At 46.5% G+C, this 22892-nt stretch overlaps 2 protein-coding genes across 2 annotated transcripts; one reads left to right on the forward strand and one right to left on the reverse strand.

Moving 5' to 3' along the window:
- Positions 1–3557: 3557 nt before the first annotated feature.
- On the reverse strand, positions 3558–6906 carry LOC143141960 (keratin, type I cytoskeletal 18-like). Its single transcript, XM_076302638.1, has 8 exons — positions 6536–6906; positions 6313–6395; positions 5910–6066; positions 5651–5812; positions 5374–5499; positions 5045–5265; positions 4499–4533; positions 3558–3707 (listed from the first exon to the last, which is right to left on the reverse strand). The coding sequence occupies exons 1-8, from the start codon at positions 6872–6874 to the stop codon at positions 3574–3576; spliced, it is 1257 nt and encodes a 418-aa protein (XP_076158753.1). The 5' UTR covers positions 6875–6906; the 3' UTR covers positions 3558–3573.
- A 266-nt stretch (positions 6907–7172) lies between these two features.
- Positions 7173–14069, forward strand: LOC143141961 (intermediate filament protein ON3-like). The gene is made up of 9 exons (XM_076302639.1): positions 7173–7404; positions 9261–9469; positions 10443–10503; positions 10878–10973; positions 11087–11251; positions 11752–11877; positions 12657–12877; positions 13398–13426; positions 13663–14069. Exons 1-9 carry the CDS (start codon positions 7204–7206, stop codon positions 13668–13670), a joined length of 1116 nt encoding a protein of 371 aa, XP_076158754.1. The 5' UTR covers positions 7173–7203; the 3' UTR covers positions 13671–14069.
- The last annotated feature ends 8823 nt before the right edge of the window (positions 14070–22892 follow it).

The raw sequence follows: 22892 nt of genomic DNA on the forward strand, positions 1-22892 counted from the left end.
ATTGAATGCATGGATAAATACTTCAGAAAATGGTTATTTTCATTTAAAATATTGCAGTCTGTAATTTTGTCAGTGACAGCCTTCATTCCCATTCCTCACGGCCTCTTTGAAGACACGTGCATTCTAACCTAAGCCCTCTGTATTTGACCCCCACGTCCTCCTTGGCTTGTGGATGGTGAGCAGGGTCGGTTCAAAATATACATAAACACAAAACACATACACAAAAAAACAGTACCGAACAACCTAGCATGAGTTGCTGCAGCCAACCGCCAGGGATGGATAGTATTTCAAATACAAAATAGTATTTTGTCATTTGTATTTTATTCTGTTGAAGATACTGGCTTCGTATTTTGTATCAAAATACTTAATAGGTGTATTTTTGTAGTTTAAAAATACTGCCAAATATTTTGGGTAAAACAAATAGCCTACATTTGGTGATGTGGTAACATCATAAAAGTGCAAAACAATGAATGTAGCCTCTGACTGGTGCCGACTTTGTAATTTGCCAAGACTTGTGCTCATAATGTTGAGATTCAGAAAGATACACACAATACACCCCCCTCATACCAACCTCAAGTTTCTTGAGAACTTAAATGATTTTCTCAAGTCTCTTGAGAATTTTAATCATCTAATCGGAAGTGGTTATGTAGTTGCCTTGCCACATTGCTCAATCTGGGCATGCATGACATGGAAGTATGCAAAGTGATATCATGTTCTCTTTAAAAAAGTATTTTTAGTACTTTCAAAATAGAAACATACAGTATTTTATTTTGATACATGTGGCTGATGTATTTTGTAGTTTATTTTGACACACTTAAAGTTAGGGTATTGCATATTTCATTTTAAAATCATTTTGATGTATTTTTGCCCTGCCAACAGCTAGGGAAGCCAGGCAGCTACAGTGCTACACTCTGGGGGCATGAACATGGGGCAGCTACAGTGCTACACTCTGGGGGCCAGGCTTGTGCAAAATTCTAGAATTAAATTGGCTCTTTAATTCCAATTAAATTCTTGAATTTCACTTGCATTTCAATTGAGGTAGCAAACAGGAAGCAGAATTGCAATTCGAATTTTGCACAACCCTGCTGGGGGCATGAACATGGGACAGCTACAGTGCTACACTCTGGGGGCATGAACATGGGGCAGCTACAGTGCTACACTCTGGGGGCATCTTTTGCTGTGACTGCAGCAACTCGAGCTCGGTACCACCCACTGTTCTCGTTTTTTTCTCATAGTAGGCTACTCAGTGACTTCGAAAAACAGAGATCTATGTGAAAAATGGCCAAACTTGACTTTGTTTGGGTGGGCAAGACACCAAGGCCGTAGCCATGATGTCAACATTGGGGGGGGGGGGACCAAATCTGTTGTGCGGTGTGAATTTCAATAACAGAATTTCAATACATTTCCTGCCATGCAAAAATATTATTAAAATCACAAACAAGTCATTAGTTAAGTCAGTCAATTAGGATATACCAAACTTTTCACGGACATAGGCACGGATGGATTATGAACCCCTGGGCATAGATGCAAAAAAACCCTCCCCTGTTAAGATAGGGGGGCCCGGGGGCATACTTCCCCTGAAGAGTTAAAAAAAAAAAAAAATAACCCTTTATATTATGACGACTTGTGAGTTTTGTGGAAATAGAAGAGAAGGGCGGAGAAGCAACTTCACACAGTCTTAGGCTTCAGGGCCCCCTGAGCTCTTGGGCCCAGTAGGCCCATTCAATAATCCATCCCTGGATATAGACCTGTGATATGACTCCATTTGTCTCCAAAATGTATATTTTAAAAGAAAATACAAACTAGAGTATCTTTGATAACCTCTATATTACACTGAATGCTTACTCATAGGTTTGGACCTAGCCCAATCATATTTTGTATTTTGATTTTATTATTCTGGCGGCTAAATTTTAAGGTTGTTTGAAAGGGATGGGATTCAATATAGGCTACTAAGACAGGTCCCTCTTCTGTCTGACTCACCTCAAGTTACCCTATGCATTATAGGCTGGTTTCTGACAGAAATTACGTTTTGTGTTAAAATGTAGAAACACAGCCTTTATTTGGCGAATGGAGGTGGAAATTCTTTGGTTAATGTCCGCGATTCACATGAACTGTAAGCTATCACCGCCGTTTTTCAACTTTTGTGCCGTCGCCACATTTGAGTGCTACGTTTTGCCTGCATGGATGCGCGATTGAGTGCGCATCTAAATGTAGGCTAACATGCAAGATGCAACAGCCATTTCTAAGAGGCTTATAAACCGGTTCATTTCTGACATTACTACTAGCATATGAATGCATTATTTATGTGAAAGAAAGAAGACATGTGAAAGAAATGAATGACACAGGCACGCACAAATTCAAATGAAAGGACACTACGTTTCACTTTCGCTATCATTGCAAGAAAATAGGCTACAATATGGAAAATGCTTCAAAGTTAGGCTACCTTTGAGTCTGATCAGCTTCAAAAATGAATGGGGTTTCCTTAGACATTGCTACACCTTTCCAACAAGTTTTGTGAGAATTGTACCGGTATCTTTTGCGATATTGTTGACAGCCTGCACCGTAGAGTGCAGGAAGCTTTTGATAGCGCACGCCTCAAACGATAAACGCAAAACCTCCAGGACAAACCACTCACAGTGTACTCTCTGAAACCATGAATAGGTCACTAATTTGTGTGTTATTTACGTTTGATTGCATTTCAGATGGCGGGACTTGTTGGTTTCCTGTAGTAGCCTATAGCGTTTTTTTCTTTATTTTTTTTGTATGTCCGAATATTGGGGGGGACATTTTGGTCACATCTGAATATTGGGGGGGACGCGTCCCCCGCAAAGTCTATGGTGACTACGGCCCTGCAAGACACAATGCTTGGGTGGGTTTAACCCACGCTGGCCCCTGCCAGCCCTGGGGCCAGGCCCCGACTGTGTGATTATCTCTAAACAGTTGTGGCGGTTATATAATCCATACACTTGTGGGATGGATTTAACATGGACAAAATGCTGACATTCCAGTAAAATGTAAAGGCTTTTAAGACTCTTTACAGTGCCCATTCATGGAGGTTGTCATTGTGCGAGGTCATGTCTCTCCGTCCTGACAATGCAGATTAGGAATCCTTACATTTAACTTCTCTGGTTTTTCAAAGCTTCCAAAAAAACCCCACAAGGCCCAGAGAGATGAAAAAGTCAGGAAAGTGTGTGTGTTGTTTACAAAACAAATCACGTGGGGTTTGTACTCTATCCCTCTGTCTGTCTTCGGAGAAAACATTTCCCAGTTCAGTAGCTACTAGTCTCTAAACAATTATTGTCTCTCATGATGATGGTAGTGGTTAAAATTATTTTTAGTATGATTATTATTGTTGTTGTTATATTGATTTGATATTGTTGATTGATTTAGTTGTTTTTTTCATCATGCATTATTATGCGATTTATCCAAAGCATAAAGATGAAATCATTAACGGAAATAAAAGACCAACCACATTTGCGTTGCAGGTCAAATCATATGCCTTTATTTGTTGACAAATAAAACAAAACAAAAAAACACATTAGTGTTGTTGTTTATTTGTTGTTGTTGTTTGTTTTATTTTGCTGGACTCTGGGCAGGGCCATCAGGCTTATTAGCCTTGTCATCAGGCTGAGCTTTGTCTTCTGGTTTTTCCTTTGGGGCCACTTCTTTTCCCTTGCTCATCTTAGCAGGCTCCTTCTGTGGGGGTTCTATGGATTTAAAGGGAAAACAGATCGCAACCATTGTCATCCCAGACAGATAAATAAAAGATTCATAGCGACTTTTTGTAATATCAAATGGTGAATGGTAAATTAACTGAACTTGTACATCAGTAATTTCCCACTCAGAGCACTCAACGTGCTTTGCAGATAAATGCATCACATTCACACATTCTCCCAAATATGGAAAACATATGTTATTTTAGTTGTTGTAAGCCAACATCAATCCTTTGATTTGGACCATATTTTATGCATGCATTTATTTACATTAAGGAAGAGAAGTTAACTGATGGAAACAATGAATTACAAAAACATTCCCAGACAGGTACGGTTAGACCAGACAAAGTGATTAAATGGTCCAATGACTGTAAAATTAAACGATTAAGCAGTCATTGGTTACATCTGAACAGGTGTGGGAGGCATGCACATGCAGGACAAGGTGGACAAACAAAGATGCAGACTGGTATTAGGATACTCTACTCCACAGCATTGGTAGCTGAGGCCACTGGATTCTCAAACAATGATGTAGCACTTAGTCAGATATAACAGAAATAGTTGATGCAGAGCGGTCCATAATCAAGGATATTTGATCATAATATCCTTCATCTCTAGACTGCTACTGCTGGGATATAACAAGCCAAGCAAGTTATCTTCTGTGCCCTTCATGCTACCTGTACGTTTGCATATCTATGCCCTGGTTTGTTAAACTCAGCATGCAATACTGGAAACCCTGTCCCCCGCTCAGAGCCTACTGGCTTAGGACCAGGCCTTGACCAACTTACCGCTCTTTAAGGCATGTTCTAAGGTGAAATCGCCGCTGTGTGGAAAGAACATGACAAACAAACGCATGGACAAGGTTCTTTCAGTATCAAAAAATGAAGGGCTCAAAAGCACAAACATAAACATGGACATACTGTAGCCGGTCACAGATTTCAGAGAGTGTGCCAAGGACTCTCCTCTCCGATTTGGTAACTCTTTACTTCAACAGTCTGTTATAAGTCACAGATGCCATATCGTGTCACAAACTGTCATGTCAAAGTCTATAACTCTATTCTCTAACTCAAAGTCTATCAAAGTCCTGAAGTACTCAAAGTCTAACTCTAACTCAAAGTCTATCAAAGACCTGAATGTAATTGCAGCACATTTTTGAGAACCACAACATGACACCATTAAAAATGCCTTGAATGTTATTGCCCTGAATGTAATTGCAACAAATCATTGAAATCAGGACTCAAGTGTTATTAGTGGGGTGTGTGTGTGTGTGTGTGTGTGTGTGTGTGTGTGTGTCTGTGTGTGTGTGTTTGTGGGAGAAGGGGTTGCATCCTCACGTGCTATCGATGCCATGCAGCAGTTTACGGTAACTCTCGATCTCAGCCTCCAGCTTCATCTTGACGTTGAACAGGGCCTCGTAATCGTCGGCCTGCCGCTCCACCTGGGCCCGCACCTGGCTCAGTTCCGACTCTAGCTGCTGCAGCACGCGGTTGAGGCGGCCAAGCTCGTGGCCATAGCGGCCCTCCGTATCCCGCAGGTTCTCCTCCAGAGAGAGAATCTGCAGTGCAAGATAGAGAGATATGAGTGTGTGTGCGTGCGTGCGCGCGCGTGCATGGGTGCTGCTGGGGGGAGGGGGGGTTGGGGGGTGCAGCACAGCATAGCCTACCATTTGACTCATAGCCTGCACATCAATCTCTAGGGACTGTTTCTGACGACGTAGATCAGTTAGCTCATTTTTGCTGGACTGGATCGACTCTGTATTTTTAGCCACTTCAATCTTGATATTATCAAACTGAGAGAGAGAGAGAGAGGGGTAGATAGAATATGTATTAGAACATATTGTAAGTACTTAAAGTGTTTTAAGTTTAAGTCTTTATTAGGTTTTATTAAAAAATTTAAATTATTCGAAACAAAATGTGTGTTGTGACAATTGGTAGGCTTACCCTCTTACTATACCAGGTCTCAGTGTCCTCACGGTTCTTATCAGCGACCTTCTCATACTGAGCACGAATTTTGTTGAGGGTGCCGGCCAGGTTGGACTTAGGGGAGTCCACCTCCACAGTGACGTCAGAATCCTTTACCTTCAGACGCAGCGACATCACATCCTATGGTGGTGATTGAGAAGACATTTGCAGTTCAAAGCCAAAGATAAAAAATGTAGGTAGTAAGTCATAACGTAATATATGTCAGGGGCTAACTTACATCACGGTGATCCTTCTTGAGATAAGCCAGCTCCTCTCTTACGGCCTCGATCTGACTTTCCAATTGCATCTTGGACAGTTGAGTGTCATCGATGACCTTGCGCAGGTCGGCAACGTCCCTATCCACATTCTGACGCGCCACCACCTCGGTCTCCAATCTGTAAAGTGATATGGGTCAGCAATAGTATACTCGTCAAAATAATATACTTTTTTATGATATGCATGTTTCGATTCAATAGGCTAAAGGATACTGAAATTGCTTTTCCCATTTTTACGTGCATAATTTATTGCGCCATCTTGTGACCATGACATTATGGTTTTGAAACTTCAGGCTTATTGCATGTAATTTCACATTCGTTGAACAAGATTGTTCTAGGTGGACCATAAATCGAAGTATAATTTACTTGTTTTTGAAGTCTTCGTTGGCCAGTTTGCTGTTGTCAATCTGCAGAATAAGACGAGCATTCTCTATGGTCTTTTGACGAACCTGCAGGGAACATTATTGTTATTATTATTATTATTATTATTATTATTATTAGACTATTATTATTATTATTATGTAGCATCTTCCTATGTTGAGAGGATTACAAATGACTTGTATTGCTGTTTAAACGTGGAAAAATGTACCTGCTTCCTGAGCTCAACCAGGGGTTTCTCAATCTCCTCCCAGTCATGATCGGTCATCTTTCCTCTCCTCTTCAAAATCTCTTTGATTTTGTCCTCCAGCTCCGTGTTGGACTTCTCCAGTTGGCGAACCCGACCCAGGTAACCAGACAGGCGGTCGTTCAGGCCCTTCATGGTCCGCTTGTCATCAGGCTGGGCCGAGGCGATGCTGTCGCCATCTCTCTTCTGGGAGTCGGGGCGCAAAGCGCTCCGGAGACCCTGCAGAGTGGACACGGACGCACGGGAGTCCCTTCCCCCAGCCCCACCGAACATACTTGCGGAGCTTGTAGGCTTACGAGACATCGCGATGTGATTGATAGAGGATGGAGGTGACACTTCTATAGTAGTTACCTGCTCAGGTATGTAGTGAGGTGTCGATGCTAGAATCCTATTTATACCCACCCACCCATCCGGGGCGTCTAACAGCTAGACTGAATTATAGGTTTCTTCCAGCTGACCGGGAGAACCTGTAGTTTCACCAGAATTCACTTTTCTCGGTATTTTCCACGTTATGCATAATTCATTAGGGGAGGCGTGTGCTTCACCTTAATAAGCAGGCGAGGTTCTTCACCTCGCTACCTTGCATGCCAGTCTGCCCGGATCACTCTTATCAACAGTCAGAGATAGCAAAAATGACCAGCGTAAAAAAGAACGGAGGTTTCAGCAGTCAGTCACACAATCCCTCAAGAGGGTACCCCAGCATGACGCCGCCCAAGAGGGACCTGCTCAACCCCATCGACACAAAGGTGGACCCCGTTGACCAGAAGGCCAAGACAAATGAGAAAGATCAGATGGTTGGACTGAATGATAAGTTCGTTGCATTTATTGACAAAGTAAGTAGGCTGCGGTTTAATTATTATGGTGCAAAGTGATTTAGAGGCTGCATTTTGTATCGTTTATTTTAAATTAGAGAGGCTCCTCTTGATTTTCGAGTCACAAGTTTGTCTGCGAACTTTTAATCAAGACGAATATTTTCTAGATAGTAATCAGAATGTTTAACATATCAGTTAAGAATGAGCTACGGGGTTATCGCCAATGCTATTTTTGCATCTAATAAATACATACATATAACATAATATAGGATAGTCCTCAATTTGTTTCAACATCTGAATTATTGTTTACTTTTGTGGTTCGTTGTTTGATAATGCAATCTTCTAACAAATGTGTTTATAGTGAAGCACATGTTAAATTGTGCAGGTCCTGTAATTTCACATTGTCATTTTGCACGTCAATTCAAGGGCGTTAACTATGCTTAAGTCGATTTTGAACTCCTGGGCATCACATTCTTAGACTTTTTATATTGCAAATTGTTTTAACTGGTAATAGTTACGTATCGCCTTACCAACAATAATTTCTGAAAGACATATTTTAAGCATTTCTGTAGGCCTATGCCATTGGTCTATTAGCCTATTTGGATAGTAGCCTATTTGGCCTACTGAATTGTATTGCATCGCCTTTGAAGTAGCCACTTCAGTAGGTGCAGTTTTTCATTTTGTCCACATGAGGTCAGAAAAGATCAGGCCCCGAATTATCTTTTTGTCTTTAAGGGGGTCTCTCTATCTCATAAAAAGTTGGCACACCCCGCGCATAGCCTAACAAGGCGATACAATTAATATAGGCGCGAGTGGCGCTTTTGAGCAGTAGCCTATATGCGCACGATAGGCCTAGACACACGCACACAATAGACAGAGATTTTTCATAGAAATTGATTCCTTTTAATTCATTTCAACATATTATTGATTGTAATATTCCATATTTAATTTTAATTTCACAATACAAAGATAGACTAAAGGATTTACTCTGAGTGCCATTCTCAATTTCACAACGTAGGCTAACTCATTTGAAGCAGACCACCGTCTCAGATAGGCTATCCTCAGTGTCAAACACAATAATGCATGTAGTATAACCTATACTCAGGGAAAATGCACTAACTGGCAGAAAATAAAGCCATTGCAGCCAAACTATGTTCTAGTATTATAGGCTAATGTGCACATAGTAACAACACCTTGGCGTCCAGTCGTCTCGTGTGTTGAACCGTGGGAATAAATAGACGAACAATTTTGGAATTTGCACCGAGATGTTGTCGGGTAGCCATTGAATAGGCTATTCTGCCATCAGAGATTGCTAACAGGTGTTTCAAAATATCTGGGAACTTTCCGGAGCTCTGAATGACAGAGGATAGCTACAGATCAGTTCACAGAATCATTGAAGTAAGCTGCATTATGGGCCATAATTTATGGCTTTGTTAATCAACATAGAAGATGTAAGGCGAAAGTTCAACAGCAAACAGGACTTTTCCGCACGTAGCCTATCAACCCATGTAGGCTAGCCCATGTAAATACACAAAACATTCTCATCAAAGCAGGGTAACTTCTTCAGACTTCAGACGAGTGCTGTCAAATCGATCGTATGCGGTTTGCTCATATAGTCTAGTGGTGTGGTGGTGTCCAGTAGTAGCCTGTATTTTAATTTCACGTCTAGATCGCACAGGGATAGATAATGAGCGGTTGTTTAAGATTAAATTACAATGCCAGACACCTTCAGATATCAGAGACCCCCTCAGATTTTTGACTTTGTTGCTTTCATGGGAGCCAGTCCTCACTCTATGGGAGCTCGGCTCCCTCTGGCTTCCACGTAATTCGAGCACTGGAAAAGATGGCCCACTGATCTTCAAATTATTTTACCACAGGTGCGCAACCTTGAGCAGGAAAACCAAAGGCTCGAGGCCAAACTGAAGATTCTCCTGGAGCAAGAGCAATACAAGGGCAACATCGATGACATCGTAGCCGAGCTGAGCACCAACCTGCGCCGGCAGATCGACAGTTTGGACCGGGACCAGCAGAAGCTGGCGGCGGAGCTGGACCGCAGTCAGAATGAAGTGGATCAGACCCGTAATAAGTAAGCCTTGTTTTCATTGTTAGATTGATTGCTTTATTGATTTGATTGTATTTGTTCACTGGTGTTTTTAATCACTCTTTTAATTCAGTAGTTTAGGTCTACTAAGTATTTGTCAGAATAATTACTTACTGTCATCATCATCATCATCATCACCACAGACTTGTTTTTCCTGCTTCCCTATTCTGTCTCTTCTTGGTCCATCCCATCTTTCCCAGTTTCAATGGAACCTCCCCATTAGACCCATAGGCCGGGAGGTTACCCTTAAAATGTATGCTCTTCACAGTTCCACCAGAAGCCTGTTGCAACACTTAACCATTAGAGGCACACTCCTGTGGATCAAATTGATTAAAGTGGGACTATTGTCCACCAACTCCTTTTCTCTTTTAAGCACAAGGCCATCCTATATTTTCTCTCAGTCCCAAATCCATCTGTTTCATTAACATGAATTTAAAAGTGCTCCGCTTATTGTAGAAATAGTGGTAGGCCTACAGCCAGAGGAGTCTGTTCAATGATTGCATGTAGTTGAACGATTAATGCATGACACGTTTTCCTAGAGAGCGGCTCACTGAATTTTCCTCTAATGTCCATTACGTAAGGATACTTGCCCATGATCCCCATGTAAGGGACGAGCAAAGGTGCAGAAAAGACATGGAATGTACTACATAATCACTGTGTGTGTATACACATGCCCCCCCCCCCCCCCTTTCCAAGGCTCAGTCATTGCCTGGGGGCTGGTCCATAAACCATATACTCTCTCTGGCCATCCATCTACCACATTTTTCCAGAGTCCCCTCTGATGCTCTGTCTGGTTCTGCTCACAGCAAGATGTTTTTTTCCCTCCTCACCTCTGTGTCGCGGAGGCTCAGGATCTTTCCTGGTCATAAGTCAGAGTCGCATCTAGGTTATGGCGATGCACATGGTGCCGGAGTCCACTGGCCAATGTAACACATCGGCCCTGGATTTGTCTCCGCAGGTTTGAGGAAGAGCTGCAGAAGAAGATGGATGCAGAGAACGACTTTGTGATCAACAAGAAGGTGGGTGCTGCAATAGTGTGATCGGTCTCGGGAGCTGTGAGTTCTGCCAGTTCAGGGGATTCTTATACAATGTGACGGTGTTTTATGACTTTGTCAGTCTCATTTAGTAAAATAAGTAAAAACTAAAAAAAAGAAGAAAATAGTAATAGGTGGCATTTTCAAATGATCTAGTCAAATCAGTTAAAATTTACATTACATTTATTCATTTAACAGACTTTTATCGAAAGCGACTTAAATCAATAATATTACTGGGCCAATATCTCCCAAGCAACTAGGGGTTAAGTGCCTTGCTCAAGGGGCACAACGGTGGATTGTGCATTACATTGTCAGGTGATTATAAGATTTGTTTGTTTGTTTGATTTGTTTGATGATAGGACGTGGATGAGGGCTACCTACAAAGAGTGGAACTTGAACTGGACCTCGAGGAGCTGATGAATGAACTGGATTTCCTGAAACGGGCTTACAGTGAGGTTGGTCTCAGCTATTAGGCAAAACAGTTACAGATTCCTCAGCCAATAAAAGATGTTCTTGTCATCCCCCCACCCTTCCCTGACCACGATTCCTTGTCTCCCACACTACACAGGAGATCAGAGAGCTGGAATCCATGATCGTCAAAGAGAAGATCCGGATAAAGGCCAACAATGGCCCCGACCTAGACCTGGATGAGATTGTAGCCTCCGTGAAGAAACAGTACGAGGACATGGCGGCCCGTAGTCGGGAGGATGTGGAGCAGTGGAACCAGAAGAAGGTGGGCTCAGGCTATGTCTCAGACCGCCTACTTGCACACTTCAAAAAGTCTAAGTATATAGTGCAGATAATGGGACAATACTAACCATTAAAAAGTGGGCACAATGCAAGTATGCGCTCAGTGCACACTAGCAGTGTAAAAACGGAAGTATGTGGTTTGAGACGCAGCCTCAGTGTGGGGTCACATGGGGACAAAGCCCTCCTCTGCCACAGGCCAGCTGGCAAATACACTGAGATATATTGCAGATACACTAGTATTGGAGGGTAGTTTACTGTTTGTATGTGTTATTTCTAGCTGCTTGACTAGGCCTAGATGAAATTTGCTTTGATTTGATTACACCTTTGATAAAAATGTAAATGAGCCTGCGAGAATATCTAGTGAGACTGTTCTAAAGGATAAACAAAGTAGACATTTGATCCTTGTCATCGTACCACTCTAGATGCATAATTAATCTCTCTCTCTCTCTCTCTCTCTCTCTCTTTCTCTCTCTTTCTCAATAGATGGATACTTTGGTTCTAACGGCTGGGAAGTATGAGGATGACCTGCGCGATGTCAAGAAAGAGATTGCTGACCTACTGAGGCAGATCCAGCGGCTGAAGCATGAGCTCGAAGGACTGAAGAAAAAGGTAAGACTGCTCCACTGGACACATTCATCCAGAGGTGGAAAAGTTCAGCTTCAGAAAGTCCTTTCACAAATCTGTGCAGACCATTCACTCAAACCAGCTGATTCTAATTAGCACACCTCCTCAGCCAGGTAGAGCAGCTAATTGGTGAGATCACCTGTGTTTGGGGGGCAGCTGTGGTCTACTGGTTAGCGCTTCGGACTTGTTTCCGGAGGGTTGCCGGTTCGAACCCCGACCAGTAGGCACGGCTGAAGTGCCCTTGAGCAAAGCACCTAACCCCTCGCTGCTCCCCGAGCGCAGCTGTTGTAGCAGGCAGCTCACTGCGCCGGGATTAGTGTGTGCTTCACCTCACTGTGTGTTCAGTGTGTGTTTCACTAATTCACGGATTGGGATAAATGCAGAGACCAAATTTCCCTCACGGGATCAAAAGAGTATATATACTTAATACATACTTAAGTGCACAGGTAGAACCAGTACAGGTTTTACTTTCGGAAGCTGGACTTTTCCACCTCTTCTTTCATCTCTATGAAGCCTCCATGTCTCTTGCCTACAGCCTTTCTACATCCAACACCTTAAAAGTCTCATGTATGCAATATCCATTACCAAATATGCATGAGTATCAACACTCAACACTGGTCCTTTGGGAAAGCACAGTCCTTCTGTCACAATGTTACCACCAGTCCATGTCTCGATGCACATCCTAAAATGGTCAGGTATCAAAGAGTCTCTCCATACTACCCCCCCCCCCCTCCCACTTCTCTTTCTTTCTCTCTCTATGACAGAAAGATGCCCTGGAGTTAGAGATCACCCAGTGTGAGGACCGGAGCCAGGAGAGCATAAACAAGGGACGCGGCCACATCGGGGAGTTGGAGGGGGCCCTGCGCAAGGCCAAGCAGATGATGGCGCGCCAGGTGCGCGAGTACCAGGAGCTCATGAACGTCAAGCTGGCGCTGGACATCGAGATCGCCACCTACAGGAAGCTCTTGGAAGGAGAGGAGATGAGGTACGGACAGAGCGAAAGGAAGAAAAAAGATCTCATTGATGATCTCGATGATCTCAAATCAAATCTCACTCACCAATAAGATGGTGTAACTAAGTTTGTTTATTAACTGAATTTAACAAAACGATTAATGTATTAATTAATTGTCTAGGCACTTAATTTAACTTAAAAGTGAACATTAGACCAGTGTTTCCCAAAGACTGGGTCGCGACCCACAGGTGGGTCGCAGGAGATTTTATTTGGGTCGCCAGCACAATTTACGTTGTCTAATAAATTAAATATTGGTGGTTGCATGCAGGTTGCATGTTAGATCTGAAGTTAAAATGGGTCGTGATGGTCTGTCATTTTTAAAAAGTGGGTCCCCAGAAAAAAAGTTTGGGAAACACTGCATTAGACATTAGCCAGTTATCTCTGAGCATTTGGGTAAGGATTTGAAAGAGAAGGGTAAAGGCAAATCTGGCTTGCAATGGTGATTGCACTGTAGCAGGGCTTTCTTTTCACATTTACTTTCTTCTCCTTGTAGGATGAATGGATTTGGGCGTGAACAGTTGGGTGAGTTGTGCACTTAAACAATTTTTTGTATAGACATTTGAATGAGACATTAATACCAGTTTAATGTAACCCTTTGAATATTGCAGTCTATATCTACTAACATCTGATAATATACTGAAATTCAATCTGAAATTTGATCTAGGTCAATGTTGTACTACTGACAAATTTATAACAGCAAAATTTGTTCGCAACCAATCACGGTATTTCCCCTAAATCTAATTTCGTTTCTTGCTCAGATTTCTAAAAACAAACCCAAACATTCCCACCCGTCCTTGCTCACGCAGACGCCCTGACCCCTGAACGATTCCCTCTGGAAAACGGCTACACGCAACACTCTCAGCCCACCGACAAGCCTGAGCCCAAGAAAAGCCTGCTCGTCAAAATCGAGGTGAAGGACGGCCGGGTGATCTCGGAAAGCTTCACTGACTGATTGACGAGACCCCGGTCCCAGTCCCCGTCCACGTGTTGAGGGGGAAAAAAAGAATCATTGTCCATCTCAATTTTATCTGTGAACGAGCTGTTGCAAATGTGTGTTAGTGTATGCAGTTCACCCCTAAAAATCATGAAGATTTCTTTCATGAATGTCTCTGCCTCATCTGTTTTTGCTTACCATTACTATTACAGTTTTTGGAAACAGATCTGTTTGCGGTCTAAAACAATAAATTTACTTTTGTCTTGATGCCACTGTTGGTCTTTGTGTGTCTCGTTCATAAATATATATTCTTTAGATACAGTACATGTACATTCGAGCCTTATTTTCTTTGAATCCTGAAACCACCATCGCTGAAAGCAGGGGCGGAGTGGCAATCGAGTTTTCCCGGTGGGCCGGCTGATGAATCTGCGTGGTGCGGGCCGGCCCATAGAGCTATTGTAACAAACTGCAAGGTTGTCTCAGGATGTTTTTTATTGGTTACGCACCAAAACACACAAACGTCAATAAACAGGCAACACAAGGGAGGTCAATTAAACAAGCACGATACACAAACAGGGTAGTCACATACAATACACGGGGTAAACACATGAGGTACAACATAAAGAAAGACTATACCAGCTAACACATACATGACAAGGTAAATGCCATTAATCATATTAAAACCAACATCATCATTACACACACACACATACAATTCACAGCATTATGGGAGTTCAGTCATGAACCAGCTAGGCTCAATTCACTACACAGCCCCCCAAGACTTAGGGCCAATCTCAATTCTCTATTTTACCCCTTCCCCTTCCCCCTTCCCCTTAGTTTTGCGCGTGCACGTGAGACGAAGGGCTATCTCAATTCTCATTTCGATCGAGGGGTAGGGATAAGGGCAAGGGGTAGATACATACAACGCTCACACCGGAAAAATAAGCACACCGAGAGATTCATTGACATGAAATGTTGGCATTAATAAGGATTATAAAATTAAAATGGTAATTGTTTTATGTTGCATTCAATCTTGTGACCATATATTGAAGGTCCTGTTCTTCACGAGGACGTTTTCAAAAATCGCTGTTTTGTGAATAACAGCACATCATTATTTGCGCGAATGTCTCGCATTTTACATATTTCCATGTCTACCCCGCGAATTGGCAGCATACCATGTCAGAAAAGTCCAACAGCAGCTAAATTTGCTGAACTTTTTTACCGCTCGTCTGATATGAATGCTGCATAGGCCTACTGCTGCCGACTCCTCGGCTATTACAGGTAGCGATTGCTTCTGATGTCAAGTAACGACCATTTGGATATTATTGTAAAATATCGAAGGAGTTGTGGGATGTTTACATAGCAAACTGCATGTTTATTTTGTCCCCCATCCCTGTTTCATTCACCCGGACCAGAAGGTAGGCTGCGAACGAACATAGGCACGTTCTGCTGTTGTTGAAATAATTCCTGAACGGTTTTATTCCGAGCTGAAAATGCAATGATAGCCTATTTGACAGAAGACAGGTTGCTAGTGACAATATATTAGCTTTCAGTGTGGTACGATCTCTGTTACGTTAATTCAAGTGTTTCAATCATTTAGCTCTCCCGGCTAGTGGTATCTCATTTCCAAGGGGAATATTCTTCACCCCTATGTCTTGCCACTCGGTTTAGAGGGACAAGGGCTAGGGGTAAGATGAAGGGATAGGGGAAGGGGAAGGGGTAACACAGAGAATTGAGATTGGCCCTTGGTCTATGTCCCTTTGACTCAAGTCTTACCCTACGTCAGTCCATGAGCCTGGCTGGGACGCGACGCTGGCGTTGTGGGCGCCCCGCTGTCGCGGCGGTGACTTCCGGGGACGGCTGCACGGTGACCGGTGTTAGAGCCACAGCTCTATTGTCACCAAGGTCCACAGAATCAGTGTCCAAGTCTCCACGACCCTCAGCTGAGGCCAGGTGTCGATACGGGGCCAGTCGATCACGGTGGAGAGCCACAACTCTCCCGGCGCTTAATCAGTCTCACACGATAGACCACATCAGACAGCTTCTCTAAGACATCGCACGGCCCGACCCACTGGCTAGTGAGTTTCGGGGAAATGCCTTTCTTTCTCTCCGGGCAGTACACCCAAACTTTATCGCCGGTCTGGAACTCCTGGCCTGCTGCACTGCTAGAGTCCGGTTAAACCGTTCGACCAGCCCGTCGCTTTGTGGATGCAGAGGTGTCGTTCTCGTTTTCCGGATGCCCATGCGCTGGCAAACCTCAGCAAACACCTCCGCCTTGAAATTCCGCCCTTGGTCGCTGTGGAGCTCTTCCGGTGCCCCGAACCGGCAGAACATCTCAGTGACCAGTCTGTCCGCTGTCGTGTGGGCGCTCTGATCTGGCACTGCATACGCCTCCGGCCACTTAGTGAAATAGTCCATAGCTACGAGCACGTAGCGATTTCCCCGCTCTGTGACTGGCAGTGGGCCCATGATATCGACGGCTACCCTCTCCATGGGAGCCCCAACTGCGTATTGCTGCAGCGGAGCGTGCGAGCGTCGCGTGGGGCCCTTCTTCGCTGTGCAGGCGTCACAGCAGTGAACATGCAGTTCAACGTCCAGCCTGCATCCCGGCCAATAGAAGTGGCTTCTCAGCCGACGAAGAGTTTTTGCAATGCCGAAATGAGCCGCCCCCACTGCCACATGTACCTGTTCCAGTACACGGGCTCGTAATCCAGCAGGAACCAGCAACTGGAAAATGTCAGATTGTCTATCGGGAGCTCGCCAGTGTCTATACAACAGTCCTTGACGTGCTACTATTCCCGGCCACTGTGAATAAATCGCTTTGTTCTCTGGGTCGAGTGCTGATACGTCAGTCCATGGCGGTCGCTGACCGGCTTCGATCCATGACCACACTCGGCCGAGATCGCACCTTTCGGATCTCCTCCCTTGACATCAGGTCCACCGGCGACTGCACGTCCATGGCCCCAGCTGCCGCTCTGCAGTGCTGTGTTGTGGCGTTGGGCTGCGGTGCGTTGTCTCCGGTCTCTCGATCACTGTAGCTGGTAGTGGAAGGCGGCGAGACGACCTCAGGGTGCTGCTGGCGAGCGTTGACTCTCTCGCTGGCGTGAAGCTGGCGAGCAGTGGCTCTCTTCATGGCGCGGCGCTGGCGAGCGTTGAGTCTCTCGCTGGCGTGCTGCTGACGAGCGTTGGCTCCCTCACTGGCGTGCTGTTGGCGAGCGTTGACCTTCTCGTTGGCGCGACGCTGGTGAGCGTTGAAAACAGCGACTCTCTCTCTCTCTGCCAGCGGTGATGCAGCCTGTAGCCGACGAGCGGGCTCCGGTTTGGCCGCGGCCAGGCTCCTCTCCTCAGGTGGCAGTGCTGGCACTGGTCTGCTGCACACGGACGCCTGGACAGGGCGTCCGCATTGCCGTGAAGGCGACCTGCCCGGTGTCCAATCTCCATGTCGTAGTCCTGGAGCGCCTCCAACCAGCGAGCCAGCTGGCCCTCTGGTTCTTTGAAGTTCAGCAGCCAGGTGAGCGACGCGTGGTCCGTTCTCAGCAGGAACCGTTTGCCGTAGAGGTAGGTTCGGAAATGGCGCACTGCCACCACCACAGCCAACAGTTCTGTGCGGGTCACGCAGTAATTCTTTTCCGCTCGGTCCAGTGAGCGGCTGAAGTATGCGACCACTTGCTCGCCCTGCTCGCCTGCTTGTGAGAGGACGGCGCCGACGCCCATGTCGCTGCCGTCGGTGTCCAGGATAAACGGCAGTCGAGGGTCAGGGAAAGCGAGCACTGGGGCCTCACATAGCGCCCTCCGCAGTCGCCGGAATGCCGCCTCGCACTCCCGTGTCCACTCAAAGAGCTGGCCTTTGTGCGTCAATCGATGCAGCGGGCTGGCGACTGTAACAAAGTCCCGAATGAAGCCATGTATGACGCCAGGCCCAGGAAGCTCCGCAGCTCAGCACCGTCGCGTGGAACAGGCCAACGTCTCACTGTCTCCACCTTAGCTGGGTCGGTGGCCACTCCGGCAGCCCCCACGACATGGCCCAGGAACCTGGTTTGCCTCCGGAACAGGTGGCACTTTTTCGGGTGCAGTTTGATCCCAGCACCTCGTATGGCGTCGAACACCTTCTCCAGATGTCCTATGGCACCGGTGAAGTCCGTTGCATGACACAGGATGTCGTCCAGGTAAACCACGCAGCATGTTCGTGGAATGCCCGGCAGGACACGCTCCATCAGCTGCTCGAAGTTCGCTGGCCCATTGCATAGGCCGAACGGAAGTACCCGGAACTGCCACAGCCCTTGCCCAATGGTGAACGCTGTCTTCGGCCGAGCTTCCGGGGCTAGCTCAATCTGCCAGTAGCCACTGCGCAAGTCCAGCGAGCTAAACCAGCAGGAGCCGGCAATGCTGTCCAGCGTCATTGTCAATAGGAGTCTTTACGGGTTACCTGGTTGAGGCGCCTGTAGTCAACACAGAACCGCCACGAGCCGTCCTTCTTCCGGACGAGTACAGCTGGCGCAGCCCAGGGACTACTGCTTGGCTCTATTACTCCTGCCGCGGCCATCTCCTTTATCTTTTCTTCAGCTGCTTGTCGTTTGGCGAACGGTAAGCGATGAGGTTGAAGTCGGATGGGCCGGGCATTTCCAGTGTTGATATCGTGTTGGACCAGGCTCGTTCGGGTGCAGTCTCTTGCGGCGAAGATGTCGGAGTTCATTTACGGCTTGCTTTGTCTCTACAGAGGGCCGCGCTCTCTGAGCGGAGAGTGGTGTTTGCTCAACCCGCTCTCTTGGCTCCTCTCTAGTGGGCGTGAGCTGAGCAGTGGCGGACTCAGCAAGCGGACCAGGATGAGGCCTGTTGTTTTCGCGGGCTTGAGTTTCGCGGGCTTGTGTGGGGAGGGGCGGAGACTGAGCAAGCGGACCTGGATGAGACCTGTTGTTTTCGCGGGCTTGTGTGGGAAGGGGCGGAGTCTTGGATGGCGAGCACTCTTTGCGAGTTTGCTTTCTGCGGGCTTGTGTGGAGCGAGTTGGAGGGTTCTTCGTCGCGCCAGCTCTCCGCACTTCGTGCTCTGTCTTCCCCGCGGTGTGCAACACTACGCTGCTCGTCCCTAAGTGTAGTGTGAACCGGGAAATGTCCACCACAGCCCCCCATTTCTCTAGCACGTCCAGGCCGAGAATGCAATCATCCTGAATGCTAGCCAACCAAAGCCGGCGGCTCGCCGTCTCACCGTTGATGCACACGTACACCACTTTTTGTCCATACAGTTCCGCTCGCTCTCCGGTAACTGTTGTGATGCGCATTTTTGTCTTTTCCCAGCCTCTGGGTCTGGCTACCAGCGTGCCGGGTAAGAGATCAGGGCGCACAAGCGAGATGGTGGAGCCAGTATCGATCAAGGCGCGACACCGAGTCCCGTCTAGCGTGCAGTCCACATACAGTCCTCTGGTTTGGCCGAGCCGGCCCAGCCGTATGCAATCCATAGCCCCTCCCGCCGTGCCTCCTTCTTCTAGTAACTGGGGCGCGAGCGTGAGGGGTGCCGGGGCGGGGCAGTACCACGCGATGTGTCTCGGCTCGCCACATAAGTGCCATCTGTCTCCGCTGGCCGACCTCTTCCACTCGTGTGGGCGGCGTTGTGGTGGCTGTGCCGTGGTCTGCCGCGTCACCTCCAGTTCCTCCCCGTCTTCCTCCATCGATGTCTGGCGTAGGACAGCGAGCTGGGGGCGCTCAGGCGAAGGTGTTCTTTTAGCCGCTCTTGGTGGATGCCTCGCACGAACGCTTCCAGTGCCATCTCTTCATGTAGACCCTGGCTGTATGTTGGGTAGCCCCGCCGGGCATACAGCTGCAGGTCAGCCGCGAACTTGCCCAGTCTCTCGTCCTTGTGCCGCCGTCTGGAAGCGAGTTGTTCTCTGGCATCGCTGATGAAGACTCTCTGGCCGAATCGTCGTTGCAGAGCTGCTTCGATTGCAGCCCAGCTTACTTGCTCCGCCGGTGGCAGGTCTTCTAATACTTGTAGCGCTTCCCCCTCCAGAGCCAACGCTACCTGCACGCCCGTTCTCTCCGCCGACCAGCCATTCAGCTCGGCTGCCAGCCGGACCTGTACCAGGTATGTCGCCAGCGGCCTTTCGCCATTGTAGTGGGGCAACTTTACGCTGGGGCGCCCTTCTACCGCCGGCGTCGCACCGGGGACCGGCCGGTTTCCATCGCTCCCGTGTGGAGCGGGTTCAAGTGGCGGGATGCTGCCATGAGCCCGGTTCGTTTCCTCCTGTCGCCGGGGGCGAGTCTCTTCGTCATGGTCACGCTGCAGGGTGGCTCCGTCTGCTGGGCCCAACAGGTGGCCATGGGCAAGCGCGCTGTCAAAGAGCCGTCTTGACAGGAAACTCATCATCGCCAGGGCATCAGCTGCAGCTTTCTCCTCCCGTTCAGTAGGAGTTGTCATCCCACTTCTGACACCAATGTAACAAACTGCAACGTTGTCTCAGAATGTTTTTTATTGGTTACACACCAAAACACATGAACGTCATTAAACAGGCAACACAAGGGAGGTCAATTAAACAAGCACGATACACAAACAGGGTAGTCACATACAATACACGGGGTAAACACATGAGGTACAACATAAAGAAAGACTATACCAGCTAACACATACATGACAAGGTAAACGCCATTACTCATACTAAAACCAACATCAACATTACACACACACACATACACTGCACAGCATTATGGGAGTTCAGTCATGAACCAGCTAGGCTCAGTTCACTACACTATTATAGCGGCCGTGAGGACTGGGATTAAAAAACGGCCCTGGCATTTTCACCAACCAGCGGCCCACACGGGGACGCGCATGCACGCGCGTGCATGTGCCCGCAACACACAGATATAACTTCACATGCACGGACATAACACGTTTGTAGCCCCATTGGTGATGAACTCTAACTTTAATATGCATAAAGACTGAACCAAGAACATGGATATATCAATGCACAACTCCAAAAATATGAAATATGAAAATGAAAAAAGAATAGCCTAGAATAGGCTACATGGATTTCTATGCAAACATGCGTGCGCAAGAGGCAGAAAGCACCATAGAACAGCATAGAGCAGTGCTCTCCATGAAAAGAACAAAATTAGTTTTTGTGCTGAAAACTGCACCAATTCAAAATCACGTTGGCTAGAGAATGTTCAATATGTGCAATATCCCTAAAGCAGCGGTTCCCAAACGTTTTTCCCCGCGGACCACCTTCTACATCCTGACTCGACTCGCGTACCCCCACCATCCAACACATAAAAAAGTAACACATTCTATTGACGCATTCCAGGCATCGTGTTTAATTAGCCGCCCTACATGATAACAAAATCAAAATGTGCAACTGGTCTATGAGCTCTCACACTAAAAAAACAGTGTGGAGAACCACATTAGAATGGTTAGATAGCATCTCACTGCAGACCACGCACTGTGGCTTTGGGCAGTCTGTCTCCCAATCCACGTGAAGCCGAGGGCTATATGCCTCATCATACTTTCGTTTTCTTCGCACAGTCTTTTCTGTCTCGTTTTTCCTTTATCCCCTGTGCTCCATATCCACCTTCATTAGTCTGCCCCCCATCCCATTCCATCATTACCTGTGTCCTGCTCTGTTTCTCTCGCTTCTCCTCTTCGACCGCTTTAATTAGGCCTTTTGGACAGTGTCCCTGTTTTTAGCCAGTTTTCCATGTTTACGCAGCCTTCTACCTAGTGGCAGCTCGCGTACCACCGGGGGTACGCGTACCACAGTTTGGGAATCCCTGCCCTAAAGGAATGCATGTCTTCGCCAAAAATGACAAAATACGATGTTAATGCAAATGAACGGCAAACTCTGAAATATAGCCTGAAATGAGATGTTATCATCATTGAGACAACAGGCGACCAGGGGTATATAAAAAAATTCCGATTGTAGCTTACAGCAGCCGACTATTTAAGTCAAGTTTATAACAGTGTGGCACCAAGCGTCTTCTGCCCCACGGCTGCGCGCGAATGTAGGGCTAGTTTTGTTGGTAAACGGGAAACCCATCAGAGCAGCCGCTCCACAGATGTGTCTTAATTAACGTCATGCAGTTAACAAGGTGCGAAGGAGCTTGCTCATCAGCATCCAAGTTCATTATAGGACCTCTTTCTCTGTCGCCATCAGCATAAAGGCCTCCAAATTATCCTGTGACAATCGTGTCCTTAGGCGATTCTTGATGAATTTAAGAGTGGAAAAACTCCGTTTGCATGCCACTTGAGTACATGACAGTGTTAATAGGAATTCATTTGCCAACCATATATAGCCTAGTTGTAGGCACAGGTAAAGAGGTTTAACTGCTGGAGAAGGAAATAGCAACAGATTGCACAATTCTGGCAGGTAGCACATTTCTTGCTCACCAGGTTTATTTCTGTATCTTCCTATATCTCCGCGGCATCATCAAAGTCCGACGCTTTGACTGTATACTCGTTTAGAGGAGACTTTTTCAGGCTGTCCCAGTGCGTGGCGAGATGTGTCAATTCCGACTATTTTCAACCGTAGCACCTTCACTGAATTTAAGCAGACATTCTCTTATGTTTCGAAGGGCATTTGGGGGCAGTTTATTAGCTTTTATAAGGGGGAAATTCCGAGGATCAAGGCATGCTAGATCGGCAATTCCCCGTGCTGAAGGAAGTAGACGCATTCGGTTTTGAAATTCCCAGAAGTCATTAGGGGAGTTCGACTTGCGGCAGATCTGTGCAGATCTGACTTGATGTGATGCATGCTGGGTTGAACACAATGCATACTGGGATGGACGCAATGCATACTGGTTAGAAATTCTGTCCGACTTCTGTCAGCCGGGGAGGGACTTACCACCGTGACACCATGTCACATGGCCTTAAAATATCGCGGGAGTCTTAGCCTGCAGACAGATCTTGCAGTTGCCTTCCACGAGCTGCACGAGCTGAAACACGCCCTCATGACGTCAGTTCAAAGACGTGATAGGGCCATATGGGAGGAATGTCCTCATGACGATTATGACTAGAGGCTCATGCTGCTTCCTTATGTTGGAATATGCGAAAATAAACAGAAATCGAAGGGA

Source organism: Alosa pseudoharengus, unplaced genomic scaffold (assembly GCF_046254945.1).
Source record: "Alosa pseudoharengus isolate Yale_2024_CS ecotype anadromous, Long Island Sound unplaced genomic scaffold, YU_APseudo_1.1 YU_APseudo_1.1_scf_24, whole genome shotgun sequence".
NCBI classification, from domain to species: Eukaryota; Metazoa; Chordata; class Actinopteri; order Clupeiformes; family Clupeidae; genus Alosa; species Alosa pseudoharengus.